A 25,385-nucleotide genomic window follows, 5' to 3' on the forward strand; every position below is an offset into this window, starting at 1 on the left:
AATTGAAGACGATTTTGTAAGCCTTTCCTAAACCACCACTTATGCTTTCTTTCCTTCATGCTTGGTTGGAGCCCACCTTCTGTAGATGAAGAAGAGTACGATTAGATAGTATATGAAGCTCTTCAGAAGAAGGACAATGTACACTAAATATGCTGTCCTGTGCATTAAGTGATCTGTAACAAACATAAGACAGAAAAGTCTTGTTTAATGTCAATATTGTACAACCTCCTAAAAGATTGGTAGAACTGGGACTGTGTAGTCTGTTTACTGCTGCAATTACATTGATTCCAGTGGACAGTGTATAAACACATACAATGTCTGACTGTCCTTTGAGTGAGTTTCCGCTGCTAATAAATTCTATATCAAGCAGGTTTCTTAGCATTAGACTGCTTCTCAATGCCACTGGGTTATTATTCCCGGCAAAAGCAAGAACATAATTCTAGTGCTTGCAGCACTGATCACCAGTAGCATCATGTTTGCTTGAATCCTTTGGTGTTGGATTTTTTTAACGTAAGTGTTCATGATTCTTCCTAAATCCCCGTTCAAGCTGAAATAAAATTTCTTTGTCCAAAGTGCTGGGCAATTGCTAGGCTGATGGAGCATCAGCTGAAGCGTTGAGCATTTAACTACTTCAGGTACTCAAAAAAGTGGCACTCAGTGCAGGCTAATAATCTAATAGCCCGAACGGCATCTGTAGCATTGTAAGAAAGCTCCTAATAAAGCTACCTAATAAAGGTAGGAGAGCCCCTTCTTATAATCCACAACAGAAGTTAATTCAGAGTAGCACTGAAGCGTTTTTAAGTTACAGACCCCAGACTTAAAAGATTTCCTGTCCGCTATCTAGAAAGATGATTTTCATGATGTTCTGATGTAGCAATATCTAAGTCTTGCATGACATGCATCACTTTCCCACATTTTAATACTTTTTAATTACCTCTGTTAAAAACTGTGCTGTTCCCAGGATATGTGCTGCAGTCCTCTTCCTGAGAAGGCGGCTTGTTAAATTCTAATAGAAAGAGAGTTTAAATGCCCCAATTAGGTTTTTATTTAATTTTAACAAACAGAAATTGAGAAATAGGGAAAAAAAGAGGCAGTACATCAACGGTGAAATGGGAAGTTAATATTAAACAACAAAAAAAGATGTTCAAGATCTGTCTGCAGAGCAGATGTTCACCAGTAGGATTCATTTGCAGAGAGAATTTGAAGGGGGGAAATGCTTGTAGAGAAGTGACTGTGTATTTGTTGCTATAAGTGGGAGGTTTGCCTTTGCCCTTTCAGGAATGTGTCCATTAGGCTGTTCCTTGGCAGAGTCTCTTTTATTTGGAACTGCAGTCAATTTGACCCCTGATCTTGTCACTGAAGTAACTGCAGTCTGTTTGCCTTCACAAAGTACTGTTATTAGAAATGCAGAATAATTTACGTCAGAAGGGACCTCAATTAGTGTGTATACTTAATGGTTGCTCAACACTAAAGAATACTCTAGAGGAGAGTATGATCTAAGGTTCCCCTATTGGGAATTTGCTGTTTTGGTGGTGGTTGTCCTTTTAAAATAAACCCTTTTTGTGCTTGAAACAGCAAATTTGTGTTTGTTCTTGCTTACGGTGTTTGTATGCATTGATACGTGGTCTTAAAGACATCTGTATTACTAAATACATCCTCCACCTAAAACTTAAAGCATGTTTTTGTCAGAATGTATTTTGAAGGTTGAAATGTAATGGTTATTCATGGCCATGCTCTCACGCACCTTAATTTATAGTAAGTTGAACTGAGGTAGGTACTGAGCAAAGATTGATCTAAACTAATATAGGCAGCTTTTCTTAAAGATATTACCATGATTTAAACAATTTGGATTTATTATAGGTTACTTTTTTCTTTAAAATTGCATTGTCTTTCAGATTTTGCTTTGCGTAATCAATCTTTCCACAATTAAATGAGATATCTTATTTTCATACATGGTCATTACCTCACTTTTGCTGGACTATGAGTAAGTAATATATTTAAACTTTCCACTACATCCCCAGCAACCTTGTTTTTAACTCCTTAGTTTTTTATAGCTGTGACTAATGTCAGGAGGTGTCGGAGGGACTTACACCTGTAAGCCATGGGTAACAGAGAGGTAATATTGTTTTCAGAAACTTCTGTAGACTGGAAAGTAACCAGCACGGCTCAGTGCAGCCCTTTTGGAGCTATGCTAGTTTATACCTGATGAGGTTCAAGAACTGCTCTTTACCTGTTACAAAGGGGCATTCACTTGGGGAGCATAGCACAGGCTGGGCTGCTTTTTGTGGGGAAACTTTGGATGTGTATTTTAGCTGTTGTTGTGCCAAGGAGCACAGATGCTTTCAGGAACAGTAATAGAAAGCATTATTTCTATAATTTTATTGCAAAGAAAAAGTGAGGTCTGTAATAATACGTAGAATGAAATTTTTAACATGTAGTATGTACCTTGTGTTTGCAGTGAATGCTCATTGCTTTCATGCTCGTATTTGCAGTGATAGTTCTTGTCTTTGTTTGCTGCTGATACAGTTAACCAGGTGCTGATTGAGTATTCACCCTCTTCTGTGGCCTTCCAAAGGTCTCCTTGTACTACGTTGTCTGTTACCTCCTTATGTGCTTCATCGGTCCATGTCACCCGAATAACTTCTGGGTAGAATTTCTCAATAAGGCAAACATATGTTGTCTCATTTTCATGTTTTTTCTGCAGGATTTCAGAGTGTGCCGGTTGAGAACTTGCTTTGCCTGGATTGATTATTGGAAGAAAAAAATTAACAAAACAGAGGGTTGGAAGATCAATAGTGTACAGTAAATAAATATGCAGCCATAAAATATAAATTCTGAAGAGCAACAACCTAAATGTCTTATTAACAAATGTTTTAGCTCTCTAATTTGTTGTGAAATACTTAGGATGGGAATAGAAATGTCTCATGTATAAAAGGAATTTTAGGTAGCAGGATGGATGAATTACAGCTGCTTCCATCCTTGAAGTAAAAATAAGTTTTTGGCGAGCTGGACAAACTTGGCATTCAAACACACTTTATGTTAAATATTATTTAAAGGGACCCAAATGTCAAGTTTTAATTTTCAGTCAAAACCAATTACAATACTATTTAGAATAATTTGGAATAGAAAATATGACTTTTAACCTTATTTTTAAATGTGTTCTTTTATGGCGAACTAAAATGAATAGAGATTTTATGGGTATGGTACAGAAAACCAGGCTCAAGATCAGAAGACAAGACTCAATTCAAATATTCTAAACTCATTTTTGTTTAGATAATATAGAGTCTTCCAGAGTCTGGAGAATGTTTGATGTAAGCTTTGATACTATGCCATGTGCATGGAGAAACATTATTTAAGTCCTAAATTGTTTAGTGAACACTAACATCTAGACTGCTTTGTTCATGCTTCTTGTCAAGCAACACATCTGATAGAGAAAGACTAGAGTAGACTAGGTCTACTCTTTAATACTCTAATACTAGAGTAGATTAAAAAGTATCTCACAAAAGATTTCTTGAGTATTTTATTAGAAAAATAAATTTAAGTCTGGTTATTTAAAACCTTAGAAACCTACTCAAAACTGTTTGAAAAATTATTTTTGAGAAATATTAAGAAACTGAAATATTGGTGAAGATATTAGTAATCTCCCTTGAAACTGAGTTAGAAAACTTCAGGCGACTACATGAAAGCCTATATCCCATGGCCTTCTGAGCAGTACTGCTGTCAGAAAGTGTATTTGTCTGCACAAGTCTTTGACAATTATTAAATAAGAGTAATAGTTCCTGAAAAAGCTTTGTTCATTTATTTTATAAGAGGAAGTTAATACTGCTTTATAATGTTTATGGAAAAACAACTACATGAAAAGTTTGTCTACAGAATGTTAAAGGTAGACCACCTTTCAAAGCTTTGCAGTTTTATGTCCCCAGTATAAGTCCCCATTGCTAATTAATGAACATCTGGTATATCTAATTAATTTTTTTTTAAAACTGATATTAATTTTGTGATTTTTGGGGGGGTAAAAAAAGGCAACAGAAATTTATTGTTGCCATTTTTTTGAAGACCTGCTGTGTATTTGCCAGGTGATGATCTTGATAAAGACAGGAAAACGGAATCACAAAATGCTCTGGACCCCAAAGTCTGGCAATGTGGTTCCTTCAATACTAGATTTGTTTAAATGTTTGAATTAACACATCTGAAAAGAAAAAAAAAAAACTAAACTAAAGCAGAAGAACATGCTATATCTAGATAATGTTTCTATATCCAAATAGCATATCTATCCATGCTACAGTTGTTGTAGGTGATGTGCTTTGTGAAACATGCTCACTATGAACATATGTGAATATATTTTAAATGAAAGGTGAGCTGTTTCCACAAGCTAACTGTAGGTAATCTCCATTTTGTTTGCCTCTCTGGATTAAACCTTATGTTACTAGGAGGAGTCCAAATCATCCAGATTTTGTCCACAGAGAGAAGACATTTTGGTATTATAAAAGTGGATAGTAAACCTAAAAGTCTGTTTTAATTAAACTTGAACGTCTGCAGTGCATGCATAGGCAGTGCTCATGGGCAGTTGTTTTTGTCTGTGCTTAACTGGAAGCGAAGACTAGATACAGTTTTCAGAAGAAGGTATGTAGAAGGTACTGCCTAAGATTTTTTTTTAAGGCAGCAGAGACATTTTGGGTGTCCATCTCCTTACACCACTCTTTTTCTTTAGATTCCTATGTAAATTTCTGCCACTGAATTTGAGCAGCTAGATGCACAGGGTTTAAAGTGTGGTCTGGCTGAGTGGTGCAGTTTTCATGCATTGTGAGAGAACACATTATTATAAACATGTATTTTTGCCAAAAAGCTTCCACCTTTCTTTAAATGATCTGGCTGTTCTAGAGCAATCTTCTACATTGCATCCCCCCTAAAACAACTTAGTGATTCTCTGAAGTATTTCATACTCAGTGTTTAAAAACAAAGGTGACCAAAGCATAAGGCTGTCTATCTTCAAAAAGATAAGCCTTATATTATCAATTTCCTTCATTTTGGAGATTTGTCATTGAAATGAAGCTGTGGACTGAGTTCTGTTGTACCAGAAATAAAATTGCTAACAATTTTATGGTTCTCTAACATTCATTTAGTGGTTAATTTTATCTTCGTTATGCATCAGTCCTCCCAGGGATGCAAGATTAAACTAATTTCTAAAATCATTTATTTGTTCCAGAGTTGTATATGTTCAGAAGACCATGATGTAGCTCCTGTCCCAGTGACATTGCACTCTGCAAAGCCTCATGACTATTTTAGGTGTTTCTTTTAGGTTTTCAAAGCTTAGTAAGTTACCCTGACTAATTTCAGTAGGCTAAAATTTACTTGTCTGGTTTGATGTTATTCTCTTGGATTATCAAATCTAAATAGACAGGCAGAGAGAGATGCTTCTAGTTGGTAGTTCATCCTGCCCGTTTTAGGGACTTCTATTAAGATAGAATAATTTCCACCTCTGGAATTGCCAGTGTCTTTCCATTTACCATAAAAAGACCCTAGGTGCTTAGCTTAAATGAAACTCTTAAATCATATCACAATACTGAGGAAACATATTGCTTGAATACTGTGTGCATGCATAGGGGAGTCTCATGTACACACATAGGTAAATGGATGACAGTGGAGAACTGAACAAATTAAGTTTTGCATATATACATGTATATATATGTTTGTGTGGGGAAAAAAATATATATGTATCTCCATAAGCTGTTGGTATGTTTATGGAAAAAAGGATGAAAACTTGTATAATTGGCTGTAGATTTTGATGTATTTTCAGGCTGATCTGTAAAGTCATTGAAGTCAACAAGACAGTTTACACTGGCTTTTCTGGGCAAATGATCTGATCCTTTCTGAAGGATTTTAAAGTCATGAACTTCCATTCTGCTGCCTTTTTTGGTTTAGTTGAAGTTTCAAAAATGTTGCTGTTTACTTTGTTAAACAGTTTTCTAAGGCAGGTTTTAAAAGGTACACAGGTCTTACTTTTTAAAATAATATATAAGCAAGTTCAGGTATTTCTTAAGCTAAAATCTGTCTTTTCTTTCTTGTAATAATGCAGTGAGCTTGAAAAATATTGTGCAAATAAAATTCTGGAGTTAGGCTTGTAATCAATGAGCTATTAATGAATTTGGGTTCAAAATACATGTTTTTATAGATTAGCTGTCAACAGTTTTCATAATGAAACTCCTCTACAGTTTCTTTGTATGTATCTATAAATAAGATCTATAAATAAAGTCAATGTGTTCTTAAGCTGAAATTTTAATTCTCATTACTTGGATGATCCCACAAAATGCAGTAATTTTGTCTGATACTCAAAGCTCCTCAGTTCCCCTTCAAGCCAGTGGGAGCTGAGAGCACCCAGCACACTCGGCTCATAAACAGCGTTCTTGTCCTGCTTGCCAGTGACTTCAGGTATTATCATTGATAATAACATAGTATAGTCCTGAACTAATGTGAGCTTCCCCAGATACCTTAAAGAGCTGGCAACCTTCACTTCAAAGCTTTCCCATTACAAAACTTAAAAAAAAAAAAAGTATTTGAAAACACTTACTGGAGACGATGAGTTTTGTGCCAGAACCAAATACCTTTTCGAACACACAGTGGTATATTCCACTACAGAAACTTCTTGGGACCTTTTGGCCGGACAAGGACCAGTTTTTAAAACCATCATATGAACAAGAGTCTGTTCATCTGGCTACATGAATGTAGAAAATTTTAATTCAATCTCAACTAATGCTGCTATTCCCAAGCCTTTAGTCTTTAGTGATGCTCACTTTAAATTCAGTTTCAAGTGCCATCACTTGTTTAAAAAAATATCAAAACAAACCAAAACTGTTGTTGTCCGGGGCATTGATTAAGCTACCATATTTCCTCTAGATTTTTTTCTAGAAAAATTATTTTTTTTTTCTGCGATGGTGAGTGTTTTTGACCAAACGATTTAAAAATACACTCATGCTAGACCACTGTTTAACTGAATTAATGAAAGGCAGTCCTGAACAGCCACAGCTCCTCTCAAGCCTAGTGGAGGGGCATTTACTCATTTTGGGCCTAATCCTCTGCATGTTGAGGTTACTGTAATCTGCTTAAATGGGTGCAGGATCGGGACTGTTCACTCTCAAATCCTGCGTACTTGCCCATGCAGTACTGTTGCAGGCAGTCATTACCAGAAGGAAACATCACACGTGCATTTATGTATGTGGTAGAGAAGTATCAACTTCCATCATTCCCATGCCTGTCCTTCCCCAGGGCCTTCTGGCTTCTCCCCAGGGAAAACCATGTGCACCTCAGGTGAAATCCTGCTGACAATGAAACCAATGGCAACATTTCTGAAGGCCTGGGATTTCCCCCCACATTTTAATCTCTTGATTATTTATTGACTGCCTGCAGCTAACCAGTGCTACGGTGCATCCAAGAGAGCTTGTTTCCCCTTGGCTAGAACAAATTGGCTTTGTTAGGGCAAATCCATGGGGAAAGACCTTCCCCTTGACCAGAGAGATGCAGAGCTTCAGCCACGGTTTAGGGGATCTGTTGGCACTCACAATGTTTTCCTGTATAGCACCTCAATTCCCCCTGCTCTGAGGCCAAGGGGCAATCTACAGCTGCATTTCTGGATTACCCCGATTCTGCTGCTCTGGGCAGTAAGCTTTGCACAAGGGAATGACCTGATGTAGCCCTAAGTATCCAAAAGAAGTTATATTTCAGCAATTTATGGCTTATGTTAAGTCCTATAGTTTACCCTGACCTCTCTTATACAAGCATTTGGGTGGTAAAGAAATTAATTCTGCTACTGCAAAGTCCACATCACTTTTCTGTATTATACTTTTAAATCTGCATTTTAATCTATTATAAATATTTTAAAATAGCGTATCACATTCCCTTTCCTCTAGATTTTGGATTATCAGAATAAGGCATATTTTCTTAGATACTAAAAATCTTACCAGAAACAATAAGCTTTGTGCCAGTTCTGAAGACTGTAATATTCACTGGATACAAGTGTTTTGCAAAAACCCACCTAGTCTTAATGTTTTTAAAACCTCATTTTGTGTCCCAGCCTAACCTAGTTTTCCTATTAGAAATGCACCAGTTTCTTTTGACACTCTGATTTCTATAGTTAACTTTCCTTACAAAATGGTGTAGGGATGAACCCATGTTTCCTCATACAACAGTTTTCAATTACATTAGTCTTTCAGGTTTAAATAAATAAGCTTGCATGTACACAAAAACTAAGGATTTGGAATACTGACAAAATGGACGATGGAGCCCTAATTTAACAGAGGGCATTCAAAATCACAGAAGTATTTAAGCAGATCCTGCACACCTGAGATTAGTAATTTTCTAGACTGAGACTACTTAGCATCCTCTGGGGTTTCTATGGAAAACATGAGGAACAGTAAAGGTTAGCACCTTGACAACATGGAAAATCATGCATTTATATATATATCTGCATGTACATCTGTGTACAACTATATATCCTACAACAAGAACCTAGCACTGCATGCTGTCACCAGTTCAAGCTGATCTTTTTGGGCCATGGCTTTAAGATAACAGAGACCATTATGAACAGGGGAATGTTCACACTGAAACCTGTTTGTGAACATTGCCTTAAAAGAATTGGATACTGAACTCATCTTCATGCCCATGAAATCCTTGAAATTTTATAGCTGTTCGGAAATGTTCCTATTAATGTTAGTCATGGTAACAGGCTTTCACTCTGCAGATTTCTTTTGAGTGGCCACATCTTCCCTTATTTATGTCTTGCAGGTCCATCCTTCTGTCCTAACACTCATTTGGACTTTCAAGTCTACTAGGTTTTGATTCAGGGGTTCATGTTTTCCCTGTTAAAAAAAAGTACTAATGCAAACTAATGCATACATTAATCTTCACCATTTTGATTTAAAAGGGTAGAAAGTCAGTTTAATCCAATTTCAGGTAATGTGTAAATAAATTTAAGTATAATCTATCTTTAGGCAATGTATATTTTATAACATAGAATTACAAAAATTTGTAGCTTTTTGAACTCTGAACTTCAATGCATTTGATGAAAACAAGGTAGATACTTCAGTAATATTTAGGAGATAGCATTTAAAGAAATCAAATATTGCTGCCACAATTTCTGTTATGAAATTATTTCCTAGAAGTGTTAGTAGATTGTTCTTTTTGTCACTTCAAAATCAGTTAGCAATATGCCTGTCAGTTGCCAGGGAGACCCAGCTGCAGCTGTAGCACAAGAGATAGCAGAGACAAACCAGCCCCATGCTGGCTGAGCAAGCCACTCTTGCTTCTGTGCTGAAGGAAAAAAAACAGGATTTGGAGAGGCTGGTTCAGTCTTCAGGTCAGTCTTGACTTCCCTGTTGCAACCTTGTGAGTGCCTAAATTCCTTGGAAAGATACTTACAGAAGAATCCTGTATTGCCAGTTTATGTTGGATTAATATTCCTGTTCTGCTGTAAGGTTCTAAAAACTCATCTGTTCCACCAAATGCAAATGCCAAACGAGTCTCTCAAATCCCAGCCCTTCTGTTAACCTGTGTTATTTTAAGTCTCAAGCAACTTCCTTTTGGTCAGAACTAATTAAAAGAGACCAAAAAGAACAAAATCAAGTTCATTACAAGTTGATGGGAGTTTGGCTCTTTATATTATTTTACTCTTTCACTATAGATCTGGGAAAAGATTCTGTTCAAACTCAAACCCCGATGATTCAACTGAATTAAGGTTACTTATCCTAAGTCCTGGTTTTCTCCATTCCTTCCCACGAGGAGTAACTTACTGAGCTAATGTTGGATAGTCACCTCTGAAAAGACAAGCTGTGATGAAATGCCTGATCTTCAGTGTGAGGTAACAACAGGCCTTTTACTCTATTAATCAGTCAGAAGCCTTGGCCTCATAAAGACAAAATCCTACAGAATTAGAGTGATGCTTGAAAATAATTTATTTTACACTGTAGATACTAAAAGCATGGCAACTACCTGATTAACAAGGTAAGGATTTTCAGTAAAAACAAAATGCTTATCCTGACACAGCTATTTCTATTGAATTATAGTTATGATTTACTTAATCTTTCTGACATAAATAATTAAAAACAATCTTTGCTTGATATGCTAATGTAAATTTATGTATTTAACCAGGATTAAAACGTTTGGTAGCAATAGTTACTCTGCTTTCTGTTTGTGTAGTTGTTTACTCCAGGATTATGGCATTTAAAGCACAGTTAATGGGAAAAAGAAGATTTTTGCCCTCCACTTTCCACTAAAATAAATATCTCTGCAGGAAAGGCAAAAAAATGGATCACTTGTTCATCTGCATGTTATTGAGCAATAAGAACATTTGGTGGTATTTCTACCACCAAAGTGCTGTGTATATGGCAAAAATGATTATGGACAAGTTATTTCACTTTTGTTAGCCTAATTAAAAAAGGATTTTGGCAACGGCCATTGCCTGTTGCTCTTTGTATCTGTATTGGGAAGAGGTTTTCATTTTTTATGCTTAAGTCACAGCTGCTTGATTCCCTTCTTATTCCTTCAGTACAGCTGGAGGAAAGAATGAGGACTCTGGAAACTACTACAGGTCATTTTCCTCCACGTTTCCAAGGATGACTATGATCAAAAGTGGCTCAAATTAGCTCCTTTTCAGAAATGTTTATGATCCTAAACCACTGCGTTACAAATACAACAAGGCTTATTTTAGGAATAACAAGCTGGGGAGTGGAATCCTGCGCAAGGATGGTGCCGACTGAGGCTCTAAGCAGGCTGAGTGCCCTCTGGGACACTATAACACTCATCTATATGACCACACCAAGCTCCTATAGCTTATTGTATGGAAAATAGCATGTAACTTACCTGACACAGTGAGTTTTGTACTGGAGCCAAACACCTTGGTGTAATATCCCATCACAGTGAATAAAGTCTTTGTGATAACAATGCAGCTCTGATATCTTTATACGGGTAAATAGTATTCTTTAAAGAAAATCAGATTTGCTGTATAATCAATTTTTAGCCCCTAGAAAAGTAAAAATGGAGCAGTCGCCTAAACTAAACTAAAAAAAAAAAAAAAAGTTATGGGGGTTTTTGAGGGCATGTATGTTGTTAAATGGACAGGATTCATCTCAATTAATTTTAGTCTTCTGAAAGTTTAGATGGATGGTGCAGATTGAGCACCTTGGCTCCGTCTCTGCTTTCTGGAGAGAAGCAGCACCAACAGAGGCTCTATTTGATCAGATAGTGGCCAAGTAATTTGCTCCTTATACATCCCCATAAAATCAGACCTAGAATTGGTGAACATTATGCTGATATCGGAGCACCACAAGACCCCTGACCAATATATTTGTTGTCAGTAACATGAAGCAAAACTGTGCATGGATTGGCATTGAACCTCTCACTAACCAGATATACAACATTTTCCAATGGTCAAAATTACGCAAACTGTTTTCATCTCAGGTGCTTAGCTGAGCCGAATCACAGGCAAGTATTAAAGCACCTGAAGTTTACCTGAAGCAAAATAACTTTGATAAGTATGTCAAAACATTTTGAGTTTGCATTCTTCCTTAATAATAGTAATAACTGATAATAAGCAGTTTCTGCAAAAGCTAGGAAGAGAGAGCAGCCTTTCAACTATGCATATCTTCAGACAGTTCTGGGCATATCTCAGATAACTCCTTTAATTTGGTATAGTCAGACATAGCCCTAAAGGAAAATGTTTGCTTTTCAAAGAATTTGAGTAACCCAAAGTTTTGACACCTTTCTGTCAGAATGAATTAGAAATATCACAAAGGTTGAATATGCATATTTAAAGACAAGAAGAACATTTTTTAGTTCTCTGAATGCTATCTTTGCCATATTTAAATTCATCTTTAAGAAGAAAATAATAATGGGGTTAGTTATACATCTGTGCTGCAATAGCTGTTGTGTTTCCCCCATTTCATATATAAATACAAAACAATTACGTTGTGTTCTGCCTATGGAAATGCTGTTTGAGGAAAATCCTGCAAAGCATTCAGTAGAGTTAAAACTAGCAGGAGCTAAAATAGCAGAGCACTTCACGCAGCCAGTATCTAACTGTACTGAAAAGCATTTTAGAAGTAATTAAGTTTTACATTTTGTACTTACTTGAAACAATAAGCTTAGTTCCAGTTCCAAATATTTTGACATCAGCATCCCACAGTCTGATCATGCTTAGCAATATCTCCTGCACTGCACTTTTCTTGCATGGGCTACAGAAAAAGTCTATCTGATTTAGAGGCTGGTGATAAATCTGGCCCAGTGCAATAGCTGAATTTTTACCATTGACTAGAGTGCCATTTTAGAAACACTTCAATTTTTGTAGTGAGGAAAATGTTCAGGTTTTTAAACCCAGCATTTTCTGAGAAGAAAGCAGTGCTGTGCTTATTTCATAACTATGTTCTAATCCTTTTAGCTCTGGGATTTCGCTAATAAAAATCTGTTGCCTCTGGTCTGATTGATAGGTTTTCTCTGAAGTAACCTCTTTCTGCTGTTTTAAGAAGAAATGTGGTTACATTGTGATTCCCAAGGAAATTGAGAAAGTTTACTAGCTATTTGTTGGTTTAAATATACAGATAAATAATTTTTTTTCCCTGTGTCCTAACTTGCAAATTACTTATTGTGTGAAAGTCCCTTAACTAAAGTTTCATCAAACTCATATTTTGAAGCCTGTATTTTAAATGCAAAGTCCATATTCTAAACAAAACTTGCTGACGCCTGTAACTAAATTCATGCCTTTGGTAAGTGGTTACTCTGTTGTCTTTTTGGCAAAAGTAGCTGCCTTTACACAGACACAGTTTAATTGCAAATTGCACCAGAGAACATTTTTGGTCAGAGGCATGGATAACATTTTAAATTTCTCCATATCTCTCCTTTGCTTTTTATGATTTGACTTTATAGTCCCCCTGATAGTATCATATATTTTCTGAGCAACATGCATTGCTATATGCTTTATACTGAAAACAGCATTCATCTTATTGATTGCATAGCTTCACCACAATTAAGATTAATACAAATGCAGAAGTAAACCAGTTACTTTCAGTAGGGCCAGGAACTAGAAATTTATTACATTCCAGGCAATTTTCCTTCCCAATCAACTTAGACTCAACCACCTCTATCAGTAAGAGACTTTTTGCATTTCTCACTTGCTGTTCTGAGAGTAAACTATCAAGCACTTCACTTTTCTTTCCCAGAACAGTATCGAATCCATGCCAATATTTAAATTTTTACCTCTCCTCATTTTTCCATTAATTGTTCTAAAGGTGATCTTTCTATTAATGAGATTGATGTATTTATTGCCCATCAACCCACCCAACTGGGTGGGAATGCACAGTTCACAGACAAAATGTGATTTGTCAGGCAGAAATTAATTTTCCTACAGTTTTTCATTCTTAATTATCTGAGAACCTGAATGACTCCTCTGTGAAAATCAGATCAATAATAATGGTACTTACTGGAGATGATTAGCTTGGTTCCCGTGCCGAAGTATTTGATCCAGGTGTTCCACACTATGTTCTGACTTTGCAATAAGCTAACATGCTCTCTTGCTATGCCATTGCTGAAGAAAATCCCGTTTTTTTCCCAATCAATCAGCCCCGGCAGACTGAGTGAAGGCCTGGCCCTGGGCTGCTGGGAGGACATCAGGAATTTCAGACTTGCTTCTGGTTGTGCAGCTGATATCTAATGCCCTTTGGAGCAAATCTCTTTCCTAAAGTGTTGCAAAACCCCTCCGATTAATGCATAAGAATTAGGTGAAGGTCTCTCTTCAATTTTAGACACACAAATAGGTGCACAGGGCTGTGCATGTTAAGAAACACATAATTTCAGGTGATAATCCTGCTCTTTCCCAAAGGGGTACACCCCCTCTCACCTGCAATTAAGTGACTTCAAGTACTACTAGCATGGAGTTAATTTTTAGTTGTCTTCATACAATTCAGCAGAGGGAAAGGAGGGAGAGCCAGCACCATACGCATCGCGAAGGTGTCCGTGTGCTGCCTGTTGCATTTTCTGTCCCTGGTACGTGGTTATTGTCTGCCCATCCTCTGGAATCACTCCTGGCTCTGCAGCAGCAGCTTACTGGCAGCTTTCCATCTGTTAGCTGGTGGGAGAAGGAGGCTTTTCCTTTGTGCATGGGTTTCTTGTAAAACAGCCCAAGATAACGTATCATTAAGAAATTACCGTTTGTGGCTAGAGGGAGGAACTAGACTGAGGGTGAAGGTCTTTCAGCTGAAGTAGGTGTAACAAAAGCAACCGTCTGCTTTGAAGGCTCCTGGGCAGGAACATCGTAATCGCAACCACAAAGCAACGGCAGGAGCGATGTAGTCAGAGAACGGTGCCGACCGGTGCTTTTCCTGCTGTGTCCTCAGACACACAACGAAGGAGGCCACCACCATCTCACCTGCAGTTGCTGGGACTATTGGATTACAGTCATGACAGTGAGTAGCTGGGAGGTCTCATTAGAAGAAACAAAGTGAAGCACTGCATATTGCAGACAGCTTGTCTAACTCCCCTGTATGATCTGGGCTTGCAAGTAGGAGGAGGACAAAACTGACCTGTAGCCACTTGGAGACCTAATACACATTCTAAATTGTTGTGTCACTTTTTCATCCCATCAGACTAATATTCTTTAATGAGTTACACTTCAGTGAGCCAAGTGATGACAGTATCAGGGTACCACAGTGAAGGAAAATTTAAGGAGAGGCTTGACGGTAGAGAAAAACCTCTGTGAATGAATTTCTCAGGCTATGAGGGTCAGCATGCACCTTGAGGCAACAGCTAGGAGGGATGCATTGCTCAAATAAGGAAAGCTGGTCTTAAATATAGAAAGCTCTTTTGTTTGGTACTGGCTTTGGTAACTCCGTCTTCAACTTCTTGGGTAATTCGGATACGTCACTACTGCGATGAACAGTAGTGAAACACAGACATTGATAAGCAAGAGGGAGGGGTGAAGGGGCTGATACAGCTCAAAAAAAAAGAACAAAAATTCCCACCTCCAGATCTCAGGAGGAATAAATAGAAAATCTTCCTCCTCCAACTTTTAAGTGAAAATAACACTCCTTTTTCTTTGCTTAAAATTTTACAAACCTTCAGGCTAAAGTTCTCTATTTCAGTTTTCTTTGTCAGGCCAAAGTCTTTGAAGAGCTCCAGTACAACGTGCTGACCTATTTCCAGGAACAACAGTACGGAAAAGTGTCACTTTCAGTTAAATAAATCCTTGCAACCAGTTCACGTACATGCTTGAGCAAAAAGGAGGAGAAGATGGAATGCAGAGGATGTGTTAGCTATTGGGCTTTCACCATTCCCTTTGCACTTTGCACTTGCTCAGTTGAAATCTCTAGCTTTTGGCAGCTGATGCTTCCAAGGCATCAGTCAGCACCAAGCATGTCCTGCTTCTCCAGAGCCTGCACCTGAGGCCAGGGATCTCACCCAAACCAAGGCAAGTGAGTTGGGATCTTTCAAGTTGTTTGTGGTTGAGACGCTGAGGGAGTATTTGTCTAGGTGAGCCTTGAGTTTCTACCACGGTGACTGCGCCAGTAGGCGCAGTAGTAGGTAGCAGTGTCGTCTGGAATTATGTCGTTTATTGTAAGAACGCACAGTTTCTGGTGAGAAGCCTTTTCAACAAGGTACCTGTGTGCTTGGAAACCCTCTTCTACTACTTTTTCCTTTGAAAAATACAGAATCCTCTGTGGAGATTTATTCGCCTTCTGTTGATACCAGTGTATGATGGTGGTATCAAAAGCTTCAGAGACATCTTTAAAGTTACATTGCAGACGTACACTTCCTTTAGACTTGCTGATGAACGTAGGGCTCTGGATGGGAATTTCTTGTGCAAATCCACCTAGGAAAGAGGAAAGGAGAAATGATGTTATTAGCTGGAATTTGGAGATTTGAGAAGGTGCCTGTTAGCACAGCCATGGGTGCCTGTGAGCAGAGGTAAGAAAATAAGTAAGGACTTACAAGACGAAGCGGCTGTGGCCACGAGTGCTGCCAGCAGCAGCATGTTTGCTTGTCATGCTCTGCTGCCGTTGAGACTGAGATGAGAAGGAAATCAGCCCCGGTGCAGAGTGAGCAATGCCATGTGGGAGGAGGAGGGGACTCCCTTGGGTAGGAGCTGGTGACACTGTGTGTCAAGCCAGAGGAATGTGTCAGGGAAGGGAAGGGAAGGGAAGGGAAGGGAAGGGAAGGGAAGGGAAGGGAAGGGAAGGGACTCTCCCCTGCATGGGGCATTGCTCTGTGGACAGACCATGGGCAGCTGTTGTGAAGCTCGGGAAGTGCTGGTCCCCTGTGAGACATCCGGAGTGTGCTAGAGGTGGTGAAACCACTGAAGATGGGTCTCTTAATGGTCCACATCAATTTTACTATCATAAAATGGGCACAGTGATGCCACATGCTCCAACGAAGGTGAGGTCTGCTTCAGGAAGCTTTCTGACACCACGACAGGACTACAAGGGAATGGTCCCTGAGAAAAACATCAACGCTGACTGCAGCAGTGCAAGTGCAGTGGTGGTGGATTCTGGAAGCCGCTGCACACGGAAGGCAGAAAACAACACAAAGTAAGGATGATTCACTGAACTAAGAGGAAACTCTTTGGAAAACTGCCATGAGATCCTATGAATAAAGACAGTATGTGACAGTACCAACTTCTGGCTGAGAGTCGTGCATCACACCACTGAATAGCCCTGAAGATACCAACAGGATTCAGTGAAATCAGTGAGAACTTGCCTGCTTAAACTTCACTTTGTGTTTAAGACTTTCAAAGTCTGAGGTTGCTGGTGTTTAGTGTTTATTTGCACCTAGCCTGATCTTCTTTCCCGTAGCTCATTCTGTGTGATGGTCCAGCATTTCAGGTATCCAATTACACCCCTCAGCAGGAAAAGAAAAGCTGATGAGTAGGCACATACTGGGCTAAAGGCACAAGCAAAAATTATTCCTCTCAGGTTCCTCTGTGAAATGCTTGCTGTGCCCAGGGCCTTATACTAACTAACTGCAAATTTGAAATAAGTCCATCAAACTTGACAGTTTCAGCAAACCTCTTTCCTTCCAAAAAACCCCCTGTTTATCCTATTTGCCTTAACATGAAATGAAAGAAGAGGATGGTTATAAGCAACACATCATCAGCTGTGGTAGATAAGAGACCATAAATCTTTGATTTAAATTGGTCCGTGTGCATTTTTGCAGTATCCACATTAGGTAAACAATATTTCCAGGGACTTACAGTTGCTTACACGTAGATCAGGAAGACTACAGTGGGGAAATTTTTCTTAGAAGTGCTAGGCAGTGGTAGGCATATCATTCCCATCACCAAGGTACTTTGCTGTCTTTCTTTTACTGCCTTCCCTTTCCTATGGGACAACAGTGGTTGGACTAGAAAATCAAAGCAATGTTTGCTGCCCTCAAAGGCTGCCGGAGTTCTGCCATGACTGTGTAAACAGCACCAAAGGAGCAGGTGAGTTTGCGGTATTTATATGCTGTCTTAAGGCAGTGAAGACTTCCTTTGCTGTTAAAATGGTAGGCGTGTGTTTGAAGACCCACTTGCTAATTATGACCCAGACTTTGAAAAGGACACTTGTGCAGTGTTAGCTGCTCTTTTTGGGTAGCAGAAAAAGGTCTGACCTTTCAGCAGCTCATATCAGATGGAGTGAGACGACCCAGGGAGTGGCAGAGTTACAACCCTGTGGTTCAGATGTTGAGGGAGATTTTATTTTTTTTTTTTCCTTGATAATCTTTGAGTTTCTGTCACTGTGAGGGCCCCAGTAGGCACAGTAGTAAGTAGCAGCGTCGTCTGGAATGACATCTTTTATTGTAAGAGCACACCGGTTCTGACCAGGAACTTTTTCAACTATGTACCTGTGTGCTTGAAAGCCCCCTTCAACTGAAGTTTCCCCTCCTATAAACAACAGGATTCTCTCTGGAGCTTTACCCTCCTTCTGTTGATACCAGTGTATGATGGTGCCATCAAAACCTGACTCTAATGTTTGAATTTCACATGTCATCCGTGCAGTTTTTTGGAACTTGGTGATGGATATAGGCCTCTGCATGGGAATTTCTTGTGCAAATCCACCTAGGAAAGAGAAAAGAAGAAATGATGTCATTAAGTGGAATTCAGAGATTTGGGAAGATGCCTGTTAGCAAAGCCATGGGTGCCTGTGAGGAAAGATAAGAAAGTAAGGAAGGACTTACAAGACCAGGTGGCTGTGGCCACAAGCACTGCCAGGAGCAGCATGATTGCTTGTCACGCTCTGCTGTTGTTGAGAGTCAGAGGAGGGTGAAAGGGACCCCAGATGGGGACAGTGTTGTGTGGGAGGAGGAGGTGACTCTGTTGAGTGGTCTCCAGCGACAGGTCTTCTGTGCACAAGCAGATGGGGCACATTTGCAGAAAACCCTCTCCAAACTGGCAAATGCTAAAGTTGGTTAGAAGGCTGTAGTCCTGTCTGCTTTTCAGGTAAATACAAAAACCATTGGTAAATCCAAGGAACGTGGCCCTGTAAAACTCAAGCTAGAGCCACTGAGAAAGGGTTGCGAGTGAGAGCAGCTCCAGCTGTGTATTGGGACGCAAAGGTTTCGGCCTGGAGGTCACCCAGTGGGCGGTGAGTGCATGCCATCACCCAGAGGAGTGCAGATTGGTGCACAGTGCCTGAGTGGGTGGGAGGCATTCCCCCATCCTGTTAAGGAGCTCCTCTTGCTGCTTCAGCTTAGTCACCCAGCTGCAGCATGCCAAAGTGCCCGGGGTGCCCCCGTGCTGGTGCTGCCCTCCATCAAAGCAGCTGGAGGCCGTCAGCCTGCAGCGACTAGGGCAGCTGCACCGCGGGGATGTGACTCTGCTTTGGTTTTGAGTGCGGGAGGAAATGCTCAGCCGCAGGTCTTCGGTTTCAAAGTTCAGTTGAGATGCAAACACTTCTTGGAAAGGAAGACTGGAAAACAAAAGCGAGCCTGGTGAGGGCTACCATCAACAGCCATCGCAGAGGGGCATCTCGATGAGCGGGGCTGGTGTCACGGGGCATTTGCCTGTGACCAGTGAGCCTGGGCTGCAGCTCAATGGGCATGAGGGAGATGAGCTGCTTCGGCCTCCCTCCTGCTGGCAGTTGGCCACATGCAGCAAGCTGGCAGTAAGCACATGTTGCTAACTGGCTTGGAAAGGTGCCCATGAGCACAGGGCTCCAGGGAGAGGCAGGCAAGGAGAGATACCTGCTTCTGTGTGGTGGTAATGGAATGGGTCCCTCTCTTCCCAATAAATAACTGTGGGAAAGTCTGTTTAATTTTCTTTTAGGCCACCCTGAGGGGGATGAGAAGGAGGCTGACTGAAGTGAACATGTGAGGTCACATGTACTACAACCTATTTTTTCAAATAACTAAGGAGGCCAGAAAGATCTGTAACAAGGTGTTATATACTCAAATTGTACCAAACGTTTAGCAAAAACAATGTTCAGAGCCTGTGGAACCATAAAACCACCACTATGAAGGTATTTGTGCTCATTTTTGAAGATCCAGATGCATTAGAGGAATATCTCACAGGATATTGAGCATGTGCACTCTGTCCTAATTCAGGAACTTTGTGGCACAAAACTATCTCAGTTTTCTGACTTAGCTGTCAGGCAAATGCCAGCTTCCCTAGAACCAGTCTTTGATCGTACAACCTGATTTGTAAAACTCAGTACTCTTAACCCAAAGGGTCTGGGAGTCTCTGCTTGCCATGGATAAGGATTTCTGTTCTGTCCTGGACACATCAGGAGAGAAATCGTGACAATACAATTAGGTTTTCTGGGCTGCTGTAGGAATTTGTAGTGACTGAAATGCAAAGGAAGACAAAAGAGAAATAAGACGGAGGATGTGCAAGATCACCTGGTCTTCTCTCCTTTTATATTCATGTTTTTTTTCAAGAGAAAGCACTGAGGGGGTGAAGATATGTTTCTGTGCTTGCTCCAAGGATTCTAATAGAGAAGAGAAGAGAAATTTACAGCTAACATTTGTTCATGCACACAGACTGGCCGTGTTCACTGTCAGGTGAGTGCTTTCAGTATAATCAAGCTTTCATTTTAAGAGCAATGTTTCATATATTTACCCTAAAGTGATTGGAAGTCTCCAGTTTCTGGATATTACAGATATGTGTGGTACTGAAATGATAGATGGATTGTTAACATCATATATTTAACAGCTGTCACAGGGTACTGTTGTTTTTCCTATCCTGCTGAAGAGAATCTTGAGAGAGGGCTGGAATAAGGAAGTATCTGAATTTTTAGCAAGTTCAGAACTTGCGGTTCAGAGCGCAAAGCACCTTTTCGTTCAACTTATCTTTGCCCGCCTAATGCTGTGGTGCCTTGATAAACCCAATAGGCACAGTAGTAAGTGCCAGAATCCCTCGAGGTTAAATAGTCTATCGTGAGGACATAACGGGGCTCAGTAGCATGTTTCCAAGCTTGAAATCTTCTTCTATCACCACTGTCATCAAAAACAGGTGACTGTCCCAACATGTACAGTATCCTTTTTGGTGGCTCTCCGGAAAGATGCTTGTACCAGTGCATGATGGCATTGGTGCTCACTACGCACTCCATGCGGGCAGAGCTGCCCTTCACCTGCCTCCGCAGCTTTGGGGTTTGCACTGGCACTGCCTGTCCATCTCCACCTGGAAGGGGAAGCGGAGAAATTGTGTAAGGGGAAGAAAACACTGGAGTTTGGAGCCAGGACTGTGTTGTCCGCATATGGGAAAGAGAGGGGAGAGGAAAAAGGGCTTACAGGACCAAAACGAAGTTGCAAGAAGGACTGGAAGAAGCAACATGCTGCCTGTGCATGTTAAACCTGGAAATGAAATAGAGACAGAAATGTTATAAAGACCTTCATGTGGAGAAAGCATCAAATGACTGGGAGGAGGAAATGACTCATTTGGCACATCCAATGGTCGTTCTTCAATGTGCTAGCATTGAGGGGGTTAAATTTACCAACAAGCTAAACCACAGGAGTAACAGTGTAGAAAGGATCTAAAATACTCAATGTGAAATAATTTTTCTTCATCTGTCTACTACATTCCTCTCAGATTTACCTGCTGAGCACACACATAAAAACTCATATTGTTCAATCTGGCCCTTCCCAAGGATGTTCTCCTCTCCTCAGACACCCCGAAACTGGCCCAGAAGCATGCTTCACCAGCCTTTCCTAGAACATACTGCCTGCTTTGGTAGGACAAATGGGATAAGTCATAGTGAACTATGATCTCTTACTCTCACTTAAAATGTCTCCAAACCCTCTGGTCAGCCTTATCCATCTATCCCAGATGTGGTTCGTCTCCAAGACATCCTTCTGGGACAGCACTCCAGCTCCTCAGGGCTGGTTCCTCTGGCAGTAGTGTCCTGCCGGCAGCAAGGTGGTTGGGCACATACTGTGCCCAAGTGCCTGCCTTCCTTGATGATAGTGTTGTAGCAGCAGATAGGAAAAATACAGCTGGCACCTCTTTTCCAAGAGAGCTCTTGCAGCTATGGCAAAGCCAGGGTGAAGCATGCATGTCTCCCAGCCAGCTGTTTGCTGCCCTCTGCTTTTTCTTGTACTTTCCCTCATTTCAGAGCCCTGAAAATGTGCCCTGCAAAGACTTCATAGCAAACGGTCCCTTGGGCAGCAGCCACCACACACCACGCTCTTCCCTGAGAAAGATTTCTCATTTTCTGACCCCAAAGAGATAATCTACTCTGGATTTTTTTTTTTTAGGTCTTTGTCAGTAGCAGTTTATACAACTAAATCTCATCTCACAGCTAGTAGAGAAAGTTCATATTCTTCTGTTGTCCTTGTGATAAGATACATGAATTTGTGTTAGGGCCTGTAGTGTAGACCTATCTACAATGAAAGAACAACAACAAAACTATCATAAGCATGGAGTTTACTGACTTGAAGACTCTGTCTTCATTATTAGTCCACTTAAGTGTGAAAGCCAGAGAGGAAGATATCTTCCAAGGCCAAACAAAAGCTGCAAGAAGAACCTGCAGCAACGATGTTTTCAGAGAAGATGTCTGGACCTGTAGGAACTTAGGTAATGAACCCTGGATGGGGGATGGACTGCCATTGAGCAGATGAAATGGTGCACTTGAGTTCCATGAAACACTCACATGGACATGGGGTTGTGAATACTACTGCCACAGAAGTGAAATTTCCCTGTGGCTCTGCTCCCAGGTGTCTGGCTCAGCAGTGCTGTGTCACCATTTCCATATGTTCCCTGCTTTAATTGCAGCTTTCTCCTGTAAACAGTCTTTACAATCCTTTCTCAGGGCCATCTTATCAGGTGTTGCCCAGTGTAACAGATCCTTGCCTATAAGAAGGGGTTCTAAGGAGTGTCGGTGTTAAAAGCAGTCATTGTCATCATAACCATTAATGGGAGCGATTGGTGATGAGTATCACCAGTATCTCCATCGTGACCTGGATCTGAAGTCTCCCAGGCTAGATCTTCAGTGCAAATATCCTCCTCCTGTGCTCCTTCCCTGCCATTGCTTCATTTTTGCTAGCTCACACTGTATTTGTGAAAGTATCTATGTTATTCAAAGATGATCTGTGTTACTGTATAATTAACTCAGCTGTAATACCATCACCCACAGGAGTGCTCCTTTTCCCCAGCACAGCACATTATACCAGCTGAGTTGTAGCACACTGCATTTCTTCGCTTTTCTCTTTGTCTGTTATTTATACTTATGTACTCAGCATAAACCTGTTGGGATATTTTAAAGGCAGGAAGGTGCAATTGTGGTTCTCTGCATTTGACGGAAAGCTTGCTGCTCAGGGTACAGGCAGCTTTCCGTACAGACTGCCTGTGGTCTGATAGTTCTGTGGGACTGCCAGTAGGCACAGTAGTAGGTACCTTCATCATTGGAGTCGATGTCATTGACTGAGAAAGCACAGATGTTTTCTCTGGTCTTCGAAGCAGAATACTTATTCCTATAGGAGCTGTCATCATAAGTAGCTTGTCCTCCTCCAATAAACAGAATCCGTTCGGGAGCTTTGGAAGGTATATGTCGGTACCAATGTATATATGCAGACTGGAAGTTAGATATGCCCTCGGCTTTACACTTAATCCATGCAGTTTTATTTAGCCCTTTGGTAATGGATATTGGACTCTGTTTCAGAAGCACTTGTGCTCGTCCATCTAGAAAGAAGGAGAGAAAACAGAACAAACACTCTTAGCCTGCTGTTCATTCACACACGTAAATATGGGGTGCCTCCTGCCGTTGCCCCGCGCCGTGCGGTGGTGTCGAGGGGAACCTACGAGACCAGGTTGCAGCCAGGGCCAGGAGCGGGAGCAGCAGCATCCTGAGGGCTCTTGCTGGCATCTTGCCTCCCAAGGAAGGTGACAGCTTTCCTGGCAGGGGCTGAGGAAAGGAAATGACTCACTTGGGCATCATCCGGAGAGGCGGGTGATGTTGAGATAAAGCAGCCTGACTTAACCCCGCTAAATGCTAATAGTCACATTATAGCTTTTTCAAAAGTGGCACAAACTCACCTTCTTTCTCTCTCATGCACACCCACACAATTACTTTAACTAGTTTACAAAGTAATTTTGTAGTCTGAAGCAAATTTGCCACTGCTTTTAGACTAGTTGAAAGCTGCTAAACAATGCATGGGGTCCTACACTTTACCTGAGTTCCAGTGACAATAAAAGGAAAAAAAAAAGAATATGGAGCTTAATGAATTTGAGGGGTCTCAAATTACTGCTCATCACACAGGTTGAATGCCAAAGACCAGGAAAATACACAGCAGCTATTTGGGAGCTCAGAAGTAGTCTTGCTGCGCTTGTGACTACTTCTTGTCACAGGTAAGGTGAGGTGCTATACCCCAGGGTGGCATCTCCAAATGCTGGGTATTATGCAAAGAAACACAAATGCTTTACAGCCCCCATCGGCTTAGTTTGAACTAAAGATCATTAGGGCAAACAAAATATAGAAAATATTCTGTGCAATTCAAAGTCATTCTTCAGAGGCAAGGTCGCTGCTGGTTCCCTTGGAAAGAAAACCAATTCCCCTTTCTCTGTTGTCGTAATGTTATTTTACTTATGTCAGCCTTTTTTTTCTTTTTTCAAGGATTTTCATGTAGATCCAGTAACTGCTGTCCTACAGTTGTGACAGGAATTCGATCTTTCACTCTTCTGTGAAATGCAACCGCTACCCCAGTGCTTAATGTGCTCTGGACACCCCATACTGGAGACTGGTAATACTAGGTCCTTTGTGGTCCTGTGACTTTATCTATCAGTTATTTGGTCATAAAGAGAAAAGGGGTGAAATAACTTAAATTAATGTCTTTCTGTTTGCAAAACAGAAATATAAATATGTGTTGTATAGCTGCTGTTTGTTTTGCATGTTTGCTGCAGTGTTGGATGAGAAGCCTCACTGGAGTCAATTAAGAGACTTGTGCTTTAACCTAAATGAAGGTCTGATCAACTCCAAATGGAAAACAAAGAGAAATTAAAACAAGATTCTTTACCAGCAGAGAAGTACAAAATGGGTATATTACATCTGCAGCCCTGAGCGGTGCTTCAAGTTTATTTTCACTTATATCCTTCTATTCTGCCACACAAATGATGTAACTGGGGATTTATTCCAAAGATGTAGCCTGAAGGGTAGTAGGAATAGAAAGGGTTTTTTCTTCTTTTAGCTAGCCCACCCTGCTGTCCTGTAAACCCACCCGGAGGCAATCCAGCCAGACCTATAAAAACACCCTTTTAGTTGGTAAAGTGAAGTAACAGCTCTGCTGGTGCTGGCTGTAGTGTGTGTGTCTGCAAAGCCTGCACTAGCTCAGCAGCGTCTTTGGCATCTGGCTGCCTGTACATTGTGTCTGATTCAGGGCTGATAGGGAAAGTAGGGTGGGGATGTTCCTGCGTGTTATCAAACACTTCAGAATCTGGTTCAGAAAGCAGAGCACATCTTTGTGCGGGTCCCCTATGGCTTTCTACTGCTGTGCATCCCACCTAGCACAGTAGTAGGTAGCAGAGTCTTGCAGAGTTACTTTGCTCACTGTCAGGGTGCAGACAGATTTGGCAGCGTCCTTCTCAATGCTAAACTTCCCCTCATCGGACTTGTTTTCGAGGAAGACCCTGGAGGACATGTAGGCAATGCGCTTGGGAGCTGCACTGGGCCTCTGTTGGTACCAGTGAATGAAAACATTATCAAAATCAGTATCGGAGACGTGACAGTTGATTAGCACCGTTTTGCTTTCTGGCTTGGTGATGGATATGGGGGTTTGCTGCAAGACTTGTGCAGAACTGCCTGTGTGAAAGAAAGAGAAAAATTAGAGGCATGAAGCTGAGATAAGAGAGGGTCCACTTTGCCACTGGCGGACATGCAGGCAGCGGGGTGCGCAGGGCACATACAAGAAAAAACAGCTGCCAGGATGAAAGCACTCAGCAGCCACAT

At 40.6% G+C, this 25,385-nt stretch overlaps 1 protein-coding gene across 1 annotated transcript; it reads right to left on the reverse strand.

The window, feature by feature from the left end:
* Positions 1-39: 39 nt before the first annotated feature.
* Positions 40-25,385, reverse strand: LOC104840688. Its single transcript, XM_010581819.1, has 10 exons — positions 25,343-25,385; positions 24,926-25,238; positions 23,480-23,490; positions 22,841-23,125; positions 20,740-20,802; positions 20,305-20,629; positions 6,569-6,630; positions 2,446-2,739; positions 935-1,006; positions 40-173 (listed from the first exon to the last, which is right to left on the reverse strand). The coding sequence occupies exons 1-10, from the start codon at positions 25,383-25,385 to the stop codon at positions 40-42; spliced, it is 1,602 nt and encodes a 533-aa protein (XP_010580121.1).

Source organism: Haliaeetus leucocephalus, unplaced genomic scaffold (genome assembly GCF_000737465.1).
Source record: "Haliaeetus leucocephalus isolate CR32 unplaced genomic scaffold, Haliaeetus_leucocephalus-4.0 Scaffold808, whole genome shotgun sequence".
NCBI lineage: Eukaryota > Metazoa > Chordata > Aves > Accipitriformes > Accipitridae > Haliaeetus > Haliaeetus leucocephalus.